At 50.9% G+C, this 13,599-nt stretch overlaps 2 protein-coding genes across 2 annotated transcripts; one reads left to right on the top strand and one right to left on the bottom strand.

The window, feature by feature from the left end:
* Positions 1–1,966: 1,966 nt before the first annotated feature.
* LOC140334780 (myosin regulatory light chain 11-like) lies at positions 1,967–3,616 on the top strand (the record flags this gene model as incomplete). Its single annotated transcript, XM_072417021.1, is given in 5 exon segments — positions 1,967–2,107; positions 2,499–2,628; positions 2,771–2,849; positions 3,118–3,166; positions 3,274–3,616. Coding segments are annotated over 5 exon segments (504 nt in total), but the record flags the coding sequence as incomplete, so codon positions are not given.
* Positions 3,617–5,763: 2,147 nt separating this feature from the next.
* QPRT (quinolinate phosphoribosyltransferase) lies at positions 5,764–10,124 on the bottom strand. The gene is made up of 5 exons (XM_072416897.1): positions 9,636–10,124; positions 8,753–9,052; positions 7,576–7,850; positions 6,474–6,605; positions 5,764–5,973 (listed from the first exon to the last, which is right to left on the bottom strand). The coding sequence occupies exons 2-5, from the start codon at positions 9,033–9,035 to the stop codon at positions 5,764–5,766; spliced, it is 900 nt and encodes a 299-aa protein (XP_072272998.1). The 5' UTR covers positions 9,036–9,052; positions 9,636–10,124.
* Positions 10,125–13,599: the final 3,475 nt, after the last annotated feature.

Below are 13,599 nucleotides of genomic sequence, written 5' to 3'. Positions count from 1 at the left end.
GATAGGGGAGCAATGGATGGGGGAATAAAAGTAGATGGGGGAGCCATGGATGTGGGGATGGATATGGATGGGGATATGGGAATTGATGGGGGGATAGGAATCAATGTGGGGATAGATTTGGATGGAGGGATAGATATGGATGGGGGAATAGGAATATAAGGGGGAACAATGATTGGGGGGATAGGTATGGATGGGGGGATAGGAATAAATGGGGGAGCAATGGATGGGAAGATAGAAATAGATGGGGACCAATGGATGGGGGGATAGTAATGAATGTTGGGATAGATATGGATGTGGGATAGATATGGATGGGGAAATCGGAATGGATGGGGAGATGGGAATAGATGGGGGGATATATTTAGATTGGGGTATAGGAATGGATGGGGGGATATATATGGATGGGAGTATAGGAATAGATGGGGGGATATATATGGATGGGGGATAGGAATGAGTGGGAGAATATATATGGAGTGGGGGATAGGAATAGATGAGGGGATATATATGGATGGGGGTATAGGAATAGATGGGGGGGGGTCAATGGATGTGGGGATAGGAATGGATGGGGGATAAGAGTGGATGGGGGAATAATGTATGGGGTGATAGGAAATGTAGGGGGTTACTAATAAGTAGAGGAATATGATCTGAGGGGAGGGGATTTAGGTTTGAATGGGGGAATAGCATTTGAGAAGGACAGTATAAGAATTGATAGGGGGAAGGAAATAGATGGGGAGGGGGGATAAGAATGGATATTGAGAATTGGATAAGGGCCATGGACAGGTGTGATAGGAATTGATTGGGGGAGATAGGAATGGATGGGGGTATAGGAATGGAAGGGGGAGCAATGAATGGGGGAATAGGAACGGATGGGAGAGCAATGGATGGGGGAATAGAAATTGATGGGGAGGGGGGATAAGAATGGATAGGGGATAGATATGAATGGGGGATGTGAATTGATACGGGGGTAAAAGTGGATGAAGGAGACAGGAATGAGCAGAGGGGATAGGTATGGGTGCGGAGGGGTGGAGTAAATTAGCAGCAGGAATACATGAGGGGTAAAGAAATGGGGTATATATACTGTATATATTGATAGATGGATGGGGGGGGGGGGTAAAATGAATTGGAATGGTGAACAGCTGGGGATAGGAATTTAGGGGTGAAATAAAAGAATAGCTGGATTTGATTGGAATGGGGGAAGAAATTAAGTGGGGATAAGAGAATGAATGAAGGGGGTTGGAATGGACAGGGCAGATAGGGGTATAGAAATGGGGTTAGGAATGGGATGGGGGTACAAGAATAAATAGGGGGTAAAACAAAGCATCAGACTAAGAATGAAGCTTGAGGTTGGAAGGGTTCCTGGAGGGGGTTGCAATGATTTTTATAAATAGTCTGCTGGCATCTCCCCAGCTGCCTCCACCAAGAATAGAGCGGCCAGAAATAGCCGACACCGAGCTGTGTGCCGGCCTGCTGGAGACACCCTGATATCCTGCTATGTGATAGGACCGCAGTGTGATGGGACCGCAGTGTGATAGGACCGCAGTGTGATTGGACCGCAGTGTGATAGGACCGATGTGTGATTGGACCGCAGTGTGATTGGACCGATGTGTGATTGGACCGCAGTGTGATGGGACCGCAGTGTTATAGGACCGCAGTGTGATAGGACCGCAGTGTGATAGGACCGCAGTGTGATTGGACCGCAGTGTGATATTTGTTGCCCCGTACAGCATTTACCTCCTAGACCTTCGAGTGGTTCTCCCCATTGTTCCTGTGACCCCGAACCCCAGAACTTTCATATTCCCCCTTATATTCCTTATTACATGTACTTACCTTCTATATTTCTGCTGTGTTCTGTGTACTTACCTTCCACCTCTACCTGCTATTACCTTTGTCCATTGCACTTACCTGTGGCCCCCTATACGGCATTATAACCCCTCCCGTACACTGACCCCCACTCATCCTCTCCCCGCAGGCACCAGCAAAGAAGGCCAAGAGAAAGGCAGCAGAAGGAGGTTCCTCCAATGTATTGTCCATGTTCGACCAAACCCAGATCCAGGAGTTTAAGGAGGTAAGTGAGCTGGAGACCCCTGGGGAGCAGGGTGACCCTTTAAATGTGGGGTGGGGGTAGTATTCTGCTGAGGTGCAGGGGAAGGTTGACTATCTATACCCCGTGATGTAAAATGTAGATTTGGGGGCGAGTTGCAGCTCTCTGCAGCCTGAACAATGCAGCTGATTCTCTCATCCAATAAAAAGCTCTGCATTTGCTGTGGTGTGCAGGGCAGGACGTCACAACCTTCTGGGGCAACTTTCTGAGCTCCAGTTATACAGTTATTATTTATGCAGTGTTATCACCCATAGCAACCAAGCACAAATGACTTACCCAGTTTGATGATTGGTTGCTGTGGACACATTGCTCTAAACTTTATTTAAGAAGCCCCCCCAGGGGAGGGCGGAGGGGATCTCCCACACCAGCTGTCGGTGTCACATGTCCGTGGGGTGGGCAGGTGGCACATTCCATGTCACTTAAAAGGAGATGATGGATGGGGACAGGTGTGCCAGGGAAAATGATTAAGGAGGCTTCCGGACCCATTAACTTTACCGTCTTCCTCACCATGTTCGGAGAGAAGCTGAAGGGTGAGCCAGGGCAGTGCCATCTATAAGGGGCAATGTGTGTGTTGGTGGGGGGGGGGGATCAGGGGTCATAAGGGGTAACTATTGTACATCAGGGGAGGGTGGGGGTGATATTTCTGCCTTTCCTGACAATATCTCTCTCCAGGTGCTGATCCTGAGGATGTCATCACCGGGGCATTTAAGGTGCTTGATCCTGAGGCCAAGGGGTCCATCAAGAAGCAATTGTAAGTATATCTGCTGCCCCCACAAATTTAATGCCCCATTCCTGCCCCCTCCATCCCACCTTCTAATACATACCCCTCCCCCATTTATTTCAGTTTATTTGTCATACTTTCCTGCACCTCCCTACCCTGCCCATCTGCCCTGCCTGTACCCCGTATCATCCTTTGTATCAATGTGTCCCCTATATACCCCCCATATTATTATTCCCTACCTACCTACACCCCCATTTGCCCCAGGATTCCACTAACAATGTCTCTCCTTACTTTGTAGCCTTGAGGAACTTCTGACCACACAATGTGACAGGTTCACTCCAGAGGAGGTGAGATCAGGGGCCACAGCTTGGGGTCAGGGGGGTGACACGGGGTGGGGTGATATATTGGGGTGGTTTTGGGGTATCGCTCTTCTCATCAATCTTTTCTCCCTCAGATTAAAAACATGTGGACAGCATTTCCCCCCGATGTGGCCGGCAATGTGGACTACAAGAACATCTGCTACGTCATCACCCAAGGTGAGGACAAGGACCAGGAGTAAAGGGGCCCCAAGACCCCGCGCAGCGCCCCACTGCTGTATATTGCCGATTTTGTGAACTGACCCATCAAATACAAAACTGTAATTTATTCTGTCCGGGGGGACGAAAAGGGGGCTTTTATTTGCTGCCCCCATCTTCTGCCCGACGCCCCTCCCTCTCTGTAGCCCCAACTCTGTGACGTCTTAAGCTGGAAGTGGAATCCTCAGGGGAACTTCTCAATAAAAGCTCATTTTTATTCTATATTGTGTCTGTATTATACTAAAGCACCCCACCAACACGAATCTACCCCCATATCTGCCCCATACATGTATTGGGGGTATTGAAAACCACCCTGCACCCCACCAACATGAAATTCCATCATCCCAGTAAAGAAATTGTGGGAACCCCTCATAATGGGCACAGCGGGGGTACAGACCCAGGAACCCGGCACAGGGATGGTGGGACCCCTCATAATGGGCACAGCAGGGGTACAGACCCAGGAATCCAGCACAGGGATGGTGGGGACCCCTCATAATGGGCACAGCAGGGGTACAGACCCAGGAACGGGGGGGTAATATGGGGAAGGAGGGGGGTATTATTGGGAAGAAGGGGCGGTAATATGGGGAAGGAGGGGGGCCCCCTGCAGTTACCCAATCATATTTACCCCTGGGTCTTTTATAGGGGGCATATCACAGAGGGTGTAACTAGCAGATGTGAGGCTACTGGGAAGTACAGCACAAGGGGTGAATCTTCAGTGAATGTGGGTGTGTAACTGCTGCTTGGTAACTGTAGCAAAGATCAGGTCTACTCATTAATGTTTTCACTCAGGATTCACACATTTTCCAATTGATTCCAGAACCAAAATGTGTGAATCTTGTGTGAAATTTGTGTGAAAGCATTTACAGACAGCAGCGAAGGGGACCAGAAGCCAGGCTAGGTAAATGGGGGTAACCGTTTAAAAGCCAGGACCCCCCCAGGGCACTTATTACGACATGATACAATTACTGCTCCAGACTTATGAATGCCAGGGATTGGTGCAACGACCACCAAAAGAAACCCCCCACCCCAAAAATGGGGGGATTGGGGCAGTGCTGACCTCCTACTGGCTGAAACAAGCATGTGGTCAGTGACGGCAGGACTCTCCATAGGCTTTTCAGAATGACGTCAGAATTTCTGGTGGTCCCAGAAATGACAGCCAAGTTCTGTGGACCCCGGGCAATGCAGCCCCTCACCATGTGATGCCCCCTCAGCTTCCTGGGAAGGGCTGAAAATTGAGGGAAACACATGGAGAATATTCCAGAACCCCGACTCCGAGATCAGCACAGCCTGAAGGTGAAAGCATCAAAAATTCATGGGCAGAAATATGTTGGGGGTCACAGGTTTACATATTGAGGCAGGAGAAATAGGAACTTTGGGGGTCAGAGATTTTAATGTTGGGTTAGGAGGGTGAGAATATGTGGGGTCACAGGGTCAGATGTCAGGGCTAGGGGTGAGAGGATATGGGGGGTCACACGGTCAGATGGTTGGGAAAGAGGATATGAAGTCACAGGGTCAGATGTCTGGGTTGGGGGTGAAAAGATATGGGGTTCACAGGGTCAGATACTGGGGTGAGGGGATATAGGGGTCACAGTGTCAGTTGTCAGAATGAGAGGATATGGGGGTCAGATGTTGGGGTGACAGGATATGGGGGTTACAGGGTCAGATGTTTGGGGTGGGAGAGTATGGGGGTCACAGGGTCAGATGTTGGGGGTGGGAGGATATGGGGGTCACGGGGTCAGATATCAGGGTGAGAGTATATGGGGGTCACAGGGTTAGATGTCAGGGTGAGAGTATATGGGGGTCACAGGGTCAGATATCGAGTGAGAGTATATGGGGGTCACGGGGTCAGATGTAAGGGCGGGAGTATATGGGGGTCACAGGGTCAGATGTCAGGGTGAGAGGATATGGTGGTCATGGGGTCAGGTGTCTAGGCGAGAGGATATGGGGGTCATGGGGTCAGGTGTCAGGGTGAGAGTATATGGGGGTCACGGGGTCAGGTGTCAGGGTGAGAGTATATGGGGGTCACGGGGTCAGATGTTGGGGTGAGAGTATATGGGGGTCACGGGGTCAGATGTCAGGGTGAGAGTATATGGGCGTCACGGGGTCAGATGTCAGGGTGAGAGGATATGGGGGTCACAGGGTCAGATGTCAGGGTGAGAGGATATGGGGGTCACAGGGTCAGATGTTGGGGTGAGAGTATATGGGGGTCACGGGGTCAGATGTCAGGGTGAGAGGATATAGGGGTCACGGGTCAGGTGTCTAGGTGAGAAGATATGGGGGTCACGGGGTCAGATGTCAGGGTGAGAGTATATGGGGGTCATGGGGTCAGATGTCAGGGTGAGAGTATATGGGGGTCACAGGGTCAGATGTCATATGGAACAGGCAAGGGTCTGGATGCCCTTAGCCAGCTTGAGGGAAAAGTCAATATTTGGGTAGCCCTGGGTGAGGCAGCCCATGGACACCACATCCACATAAGGTCCCAGAAACAGTTGGACATTTTGGGGTGTGACCCCTCCTGAAGCCTCCACCACCATGCTGGGGTACGTCGTCTTCACCATGAGTGCGGCACGATGGAGTGACTAGGAAACAAGAGATGGCCGAGTTACTGGAAGCCTGCTACGAATATTACCCAGCAATCACTGCAGCGCTGCCACAATCCATCCACACAACTTCAGCCAAAACATTCTCTGTGGGGGGTTAGACCCCCTGTCAGGGTTTATCGGTGCCCCCTATGGGGAGATTTATTATACCCCAGAACAGTAAAAGAGGAAATTTTCCAATGGGGACTCCACGTGGACTTCATTAGTCGTGGAATTCTCTGAAACCCAAAGATGGTGGCCCCCACATGGTGAAAGGAAGGTATGACTAAATCCTGAGCTGGGAATCTCCCCACCTCCTGAAGGGGGCGCTCCTATGGAAATAACTGGCTTGCTGTTACCCTTCAGGCCCCAAATCTGTGGAGGAGTACTTATTGCCCCCATAATTCCACAGTAAGTGACACATCCGCCCACCCTGTCCAATCATGTGTGATGGAGAGCCACAGTTACCCCTGAGACAAAAAAAATGAGCAGTTACTTACCTCTGGGGTAAAATTGTCCAGCATGATAATATCTGCTCCAGATTCTGCGGCCTCCAGGGCCTCCTCCACCGACCGGCACTCCACTTCCACCTTCATTGTGTGACCGGCCACTGAGCGCACACTACGAAGGGCCTATGGGGAGCAAAAACACCCACAGTGTCAAATGGGGGGGCAACAAATATCTGCCCCCCAATCACCTCCATAATGAACCAGGAGCATAAGAAAAAGACCCCCAACCCTGCAGATTCCAGAAAACACCCCTAATATACCTCCCCCAATACTACCCCAAACTTCCTCCCAACCATGTGCCCCCCATTAACACTACTACCCCCATTATCACCCCCACATATGATCCCCACCACCATCCACACTACTACTACTATTACCTCCACCACCAATCGTACTACTACCCCCATTATCATTCTCACCATATGATTACTACCACCATCCACACTACTACCCCCATTCAAACCCCCACCATATGATCCTAACCACTATTCACACTATTACCCCTATTATTACCCCCACCACCATCCACACTACTACCCCCATTAATAACCCTACCATATGCTCCCCACCACTATCCACACTACTACCCTTATTATTACCCCCACCATATGATCCCTACCACCATCCACACTACTGCCCCCATTATTACCCCAACTATATGATCCCTACCACCATCCACACTACTGCCCCCATTATTACTTCCACCATATGATCCCTACCACCATCCACACTACTGCCCCCATTATCATTATCACCCCTACTATATGATCCCCACCACCATCCACACTACTGCCCCCATTATCACCCCTACTATATGATCCCCACCACCATCCACACTACTACCCTGATTATCACCCCCACCATATGTTTCTCACCACCATCCACAATTTCACCCCCATTATTACCACCACCACCATCATCCACACTACTACCCAATTTGTTCCCCCACTTTTAGCCCTATCATACGTCCATAAATCCCTTTCCATATTTTTCCCCCCCATACACCTTCCCTCCCCCTATCAGGGCCCTATCCATTCCCCTTCATCCCCCCTTACATATGCCCCCACCATCTCCCCTACCACATGTCTCTCACCTCCTGGACTCCTCCCATTGCCCATATATGGTTGTCCTTCAACATGACTAAGTCTCCGGTCCCATAGCGATGAGTTCCAGCCCCGCCCACGAGGAGGCCATATTTCTCGGGAAGACGGAATCCGGGCGTGGTCTTCCTGGTCCCAGTCACCTTTCCGGGCCATCCTAACTGCCTGGCATGTTCGGTCACTTTCCTGGCCAGTGTAGCCACTCCGCTGACCCGGGACAGAACGTTCAGAGCCGGCCGCTCAGCTAGAAGGAGGTTGGTGAGCTGACCTGAAACAGAGAGCAGAAGAAGAAATATGGGACAGCAGCATTTATCATAGCCACTCTCCCCCCAGGTGCCCGTGTATAGTGGTGGATGGGGCCAATCTCATATAACTCAATAAAGACCCACCAGAGGGGTCACAACATACAAATACATGTGAAACTGGTGAGCTGGGGCCCCGCCCTGGTGACCTCTTCATCATGTGTGTAAATGCCATGTGCTGGGACCCCAAAATTATCTACATCTCCTCTAAGGGGCCGCAAAAATGGAAACCAAGCATCGTATTGGACCCATTCCTTATGACAGACTGTGGCAGGGCCCTCACATCCCCCCTAAGGTCCCTGCCCCCAAGGATCTGCCCCCTACCGCTGCCTCCACCAATGACATCACCCTTATTGTTGACAGAACCACTTCTGCTGGTTTGGGGTGTCGTAGGGTCCCTGGTGTTGGGGCCAGAGTTGGGTAGTCCTGCCATGGCAGCCGGAAAGGGGCGGAGCTTTGTACTCCTGTGGGTATCCCCACATTTGATCGCATTGCATCATGAAGTACACACCTGGCTATATGGACCCAACCCCCTGACCTGGCCAGTTGGGCGTCATCGCCCTATAGACCAACCAACAATCCGGCTTCACCCACAATCACAGTAGGAGTGCATAATCAATTAAAAAAAACCTGGTGATCCCGCCATGGAGAACTTCCAGCAGACACTTCCTGTTATGGAGTGACATTGTGTTCCTTTTTCACACAGGTTTCTAATGGAGCCCACCCAACATTGCAATACGCAGGTCCACTGGTGTCACCAACCCACCCTGGGAAATGCCATGCTGCCATGTAGACAGGAAGTGGCTGCAAAGAGGTCACAGGGGATCAGCAGCACCCAGATAAACCCCGCCCATAATTAGCCTCTTACCTTGGACAGTGGCCACCCTAGTGACTGGCTCCAGCCACTCTCCATCATGGTGCTCCCACTTAACGCTGCACCCGGCCTCCTCACATACTGCTTGGAAAAAGGGGGACCCGGCCAGGACCCCCGAAGACTTGCAGAGTAATATCGCCTCCTGAGACTGTGGCACACCATTGCAAGCTGCCCACCCTGCAATATCAAGGCCAGGGGCATCTTCTGCCAACCAATCCCGAGCCAGCTGATAGAGGCGGCTGCGGGGCAGGAGAAGCGTCAGGTCAGTGGATGTCATGATCTGCGGGGGCGGTCCTAGGGAGGAGAATGACATCACTCACCATCCAATCACAATCACCCAACCACACAAACAACACTCCACCCTGAACTGCTGTACAAAAAGGAGCTCCAGGAGAAGCCACACCCCCTGTACTGATAAGGGAGGAGCTTGGAAAATAATGTTACCACCAGACCACATGACCTAGAAGAGGCTTATGGATAATCCAACACCCCCACCCCTGTCACCTCCATGACCTCCTGCACCGATACTATCCCCCCACCCTGTGACCCATAAATGTGACCCAAAACTCTGCCACCTACACCTTCCACCCCTATGGTGACTCCATTCAGTGTGACCTCCCTGTAACCCCTCCCCTGCTCACTAGGGTCACTGAGAACTGCTTGAATCCCCCCCTCCCCCGATTAATGGTCCCCCCTTCTGATCCCTCACGACCCCTCTCTAACCCCACAACCTCCTAGTCAAGGATCCCCTCTACCTACCTGGTCACTGCTTCCCCCTCCCTGTGACCCCCTCACCATGCCCAGTCACTGTGGCCCCTCTTACCCTCCCTGCCTCCTTCTGGTTCCCGGGGTCCCTGGTGGGTCAGAGGGCTCTCACCTGCAACAGGGAGCTCTAGAAGGTTCTGTGTATTTTAGGAAAACTTATTCTTACAATTACCAAGTGAGAGGAGGCAAAGTTCAGAGGTCACATGTGCTGGACAAAGGGGAGGAGTCTAGCCAGTCATATGACTAAGTAGTGTAAACACTGAGAACATATATAGAGCGAAGATATATACGAAGACATATAGAGCCCAGGAACACAAGGACAGACATGACACTAGAAGGCGTAGTTCTTTGAACACGGGGACGGACATGACACTAGAGGGCGTAGTTCTAGGAACACAGGGACAGATATGACACTAGAGGGCACAGTTCTAGGGATACGGGGACAGACATGACGCTAGAGGGTGTAGTTCTATGAACACGATGACAGATATGACACTAGAGGGGGTAGTTCTATGAACACGGGGACAGACATACCACTAGAGAGCATGGGTCTAGGAACATTGGGACAGAGATGACACAAGAGGACGTAGTTCTAGGAACACAGGGACAGACATGACACAAGAGGGCGTAGTTCTAGGAACACAGGGACGAACATGACACAAGAGGGCGTAGTTTGAGGAACACAGGGACGAACATGACACTAGAGGGGGTAGTTCTAAGGACACGGGGACAGACATGACACTAGAGGGTGTAGTTCTAGGAACCTGGTTACAGAATTGACACTAGAGGGCGTATTTCTAGGAACACGGGGACAGACAGGACACTAGAGGGCGTAGTTTTATGAACACCGGGACAGACATGACACTAGAGGGAGTAGTTCTAATAACACGGGGACAGACATGACACTAGAGGGCGTAGGTATAAGGACATGGGGACATACATGACTCTGGGGGGGTAGAGCTATGAACACAAGGACATACATGGCACTAGAGGGTGTAGTTCTAGGAACAAAAGGACAGACATGACACTAGAGAGAGTAGTTCTAGGGACATGGGGACAGAAATAACATTAGAGGGTGTAGTTCTAAGGACACGGGGACAGACATTACACTAGAGGGGGTAGTTCTAGGAACACAGAGACAGACATGACACTAAAGGGTGCAGTTTCTAGGAACACGGGGACAGACATGACACTAGAGGGCGTAGATCTATGAACACAGGGACAGACATGACAATAGATGGGGTAGTTCTAGGAAGACAGGGACAGACTTGACACTAGAGGGCGTAGTTCTAGGAACACGGGGACACACATGACACTAGAAGGGGTAGTTCTTTGCATACAGGGACAGACATAACACTAGAAGGTGTAGTTCTAAGGACATGGGGACAGACATAACACTAAAGAGCGCAGCTCTAGGAACACGGGGACAGATATGAAACTAGGGGGCGTAGTTCTATGAACACAGGGACAGACATGACCCTAGAAGGGGTAATTCTAGGAACACGGGTACAGACATGACACTTAAAGGCGTAGTTCTACGGATACAGGGACAGACATGACACCTGGGCGGTAAAGCTAGGAACACATGGGGACAGACATGACACAAGAGGGGGTTGTTCTAGGAACACAGGGTCAGACAGGACACCTGGGGGGTAAAGCTAGGAACACAGGGACAGACATGACACTAGAGGGCGTAGTTCTAGGAACACTGGGACAGACATGACACTAGTTGGCGTAGTTCTAGGAACAGGGAGACAAAAACCACACTAGAGGGCGTAGTTCTAATATTACGGGGACAGACATGACACTAGAGGGCGTTGTTCTATTAACATGGGGACAGACATGACACTAATGTGTGTAGTTCTAGGAACACGGAGACAAACATTACACTAAAGGGGGTAGTTCTAGGAATACGAGGACTGACATAACACTAGAAAGCGTAGGTCTATGAACATGGTGACAGATATGACACCGAAGGGCGAAGTTTTAGGAACACAGGGACAGACATGACACTAGGGCGTAGGTTCTCAGAACATGGAGACAGAAATTACACTAGAGGGTGTAGTCCTAAGAACACAGTGACAGACATGACACTTGGTTGGGTAGTTCTAGTAATATGGGGACAGACATGGCATTGATGGGCATAGTTCTAGGGACATGGGGACATGGGGACAAACATGACACTAGAGGGGGTAGTTCTAGGAACACGAGGACAGACATGACACTAGGGAGCGTAGTTTTAGGAAAACAGGGACAGACATGACACTAGAGGGCGTAGTTCTAAGAACACAAGGACTGACATGACACTAGAGGGCATAGTTCTATGAACACGGGGTCTGACATGAAACTAGACGGCGTAGTTTGAGGGACACGTGGATAGACATGACACTAGGGGGCGTAGTTCTAGAGACACAGGTACAGACATGACACTAAAAGGGATAGATCAAAGGACACAGGGACAGACATGACACTAGAGGGGTAGTTCTAGGAATACAGGGACACACATGACACTAGGGGCGTAGTTCTAGGGACTCTGGGACAGACATGACATTGGAGGGCATAGTTGTAGGGACATTGGGACAGACATGACACTAGGGGGGTAGTTCTAGGAATACAGGGACAAACATGACACTAGGGGCGTAGTTCTAGGGACTCTGGGACAGACATGACATTGGAGGGCATAGTTGTAGGGCATGGGGAGAGAAATGACACTAGAGGGACATGGGGACAGACATGACACTAGGGGGGTAGTTCTAGGAATACAGGGACAGACATGACACTAGAGGGCAAAGTTCTAGGGATACTGGGACAGACATGACACTAGGGGGCATAGTTTTAGGGACACGGGGACAGACATGGCATTGATGGGCATAGATCTAGGGCATGGGGAGAGAAATGACACTAGAGGGACATGGGGACAGACATGACACTAGGGGGTGTAGTTTTAGGGACAAAGGGAGAGACATGACACTAGAGGGCGTAGTTCTAGGAATACAGGGACAGACATGACACTAGAGGGCGTAGTTCTAGGAATACAGGGACAGACATGACACCAGAAGGTTTTCCTGCTCGGGATTGTCTGGGGTCACGTGTTAATTGGTTTCCCTGTCCAATGGGAGGAGGGGCGGTGGCACACCTTTATCTCCATAGTAACTGAACGCACCACGTGCATAGGGATGGAGAGTTGCCCGCTGATTGGAGGATTAGAAGTTAATTCTATTAAAGGGGCGGGGAAAGTCGTCTCTCTCGGAGCGTTCGCTCGGTAACAGCGAATAGTTTGTTGTGCAATAATAGCGTCATAAAGAGCGGGAGAAAGAGAGTGGCTGATTGGTCGTGAAAGTTGTATGTTAGAGGAAGCCCCGCCTCCAGTTGGATGTCAGTGTTGGAGACACGTGTTTGCTTTATGATGGAGGTGAGATGGGGGGGTGGGGGCCTGTGTGTTCATTGGATGTCCATGTGCTATGTAATGTAATGTGTGTATGTTATATGTAATGTGTATGAGGTGTGTGTTACATCATGTGACTTTAGTGCTAGCAGGGGCCAGGACCCGGCTGGGGGCAGTAATGGGGCCTGTGCAGGGTATAAGGGGTAATGATGATGGGGGGGGGGGGGAATTATTGGGGCTTTTCTCTCATTGTTTCTCCTTTCTCTTGCAGGGCTCTCCGGTTGCACAGCCTCTCAGTCCTTCCAGGGGCCCCCAGACATCATTCAGGTTCAGTGACTCCCCCAGTATGGAGGAAATGTGAGTCATGGGCCAGACTGGGTTCTTAGGGGGAGGGGCAAAACAACCTCCCTCCCCCGAGAGTGGCATGTTGGGGGGGGTGAGGGAGGGGTATTTTTGTGCCTTCCACGGGGGAGGGGTATTTTTGTACCCTGTCACTGTGGCCCCTTCATTTCTCAGTGCTGCCCCCCGGTTGCAGGAAGTGGTCCCTGAGGGCTGCACTCTGATGGGTTTTTACTAATTTCGGGCTCTAATCTCCAGCTGAACTACACCTGCCAGCATGCCCAGCCATTCGGTGAGGGGGTGGGGTCAGGGAGGGGGTTTGCAGGGCATGCTGGGAATACTTGTATATAAT

Source organism: Pyxicephalus adspersus, chromosome 7, assembly GCF_032062135.1.
Source record: "Pyxicephalus adspersus chromosome 7, UCB_Pads_2.0, whole genome shotgun sequence".
Classification (NCBI taxonomy): domain Eukaryota; kingdom Metazoa; phylum Chordata; class Amphibia; order Anura; family Pyxicephalidae; genus Pyxicephalus; species Pyxicephalus adspersus.
This window is presented reverse-complemented; position numbering and strand designations above follow the sequence as displayed.

Excerpts from the sequence above, each read along its gene's own strand:
- QPRT (XM_072416897.1), bottom strand. The coding sequence starts at position 9,035 with ATGACATCCACTGACCTGACGCTTCTCCTGCCCCGCAGCCGCCTCTAT. Across the intron at positions 6,606-7,575 it reads CAATGGGAGGAGTCCAGGAG|GCCCTTCGTAGTGTGCGCTC; the intron begins GTGAGAGACATG and ends TGCTCCCCATAG. Across the intron at positions 5,974-6,473 it reads TGGACAATTTTACCCCAGAG|TCACTCCATCGTGCCGCACT; the intron begins GTAAGTAACTGC and ends CTTGTTTCCTAG.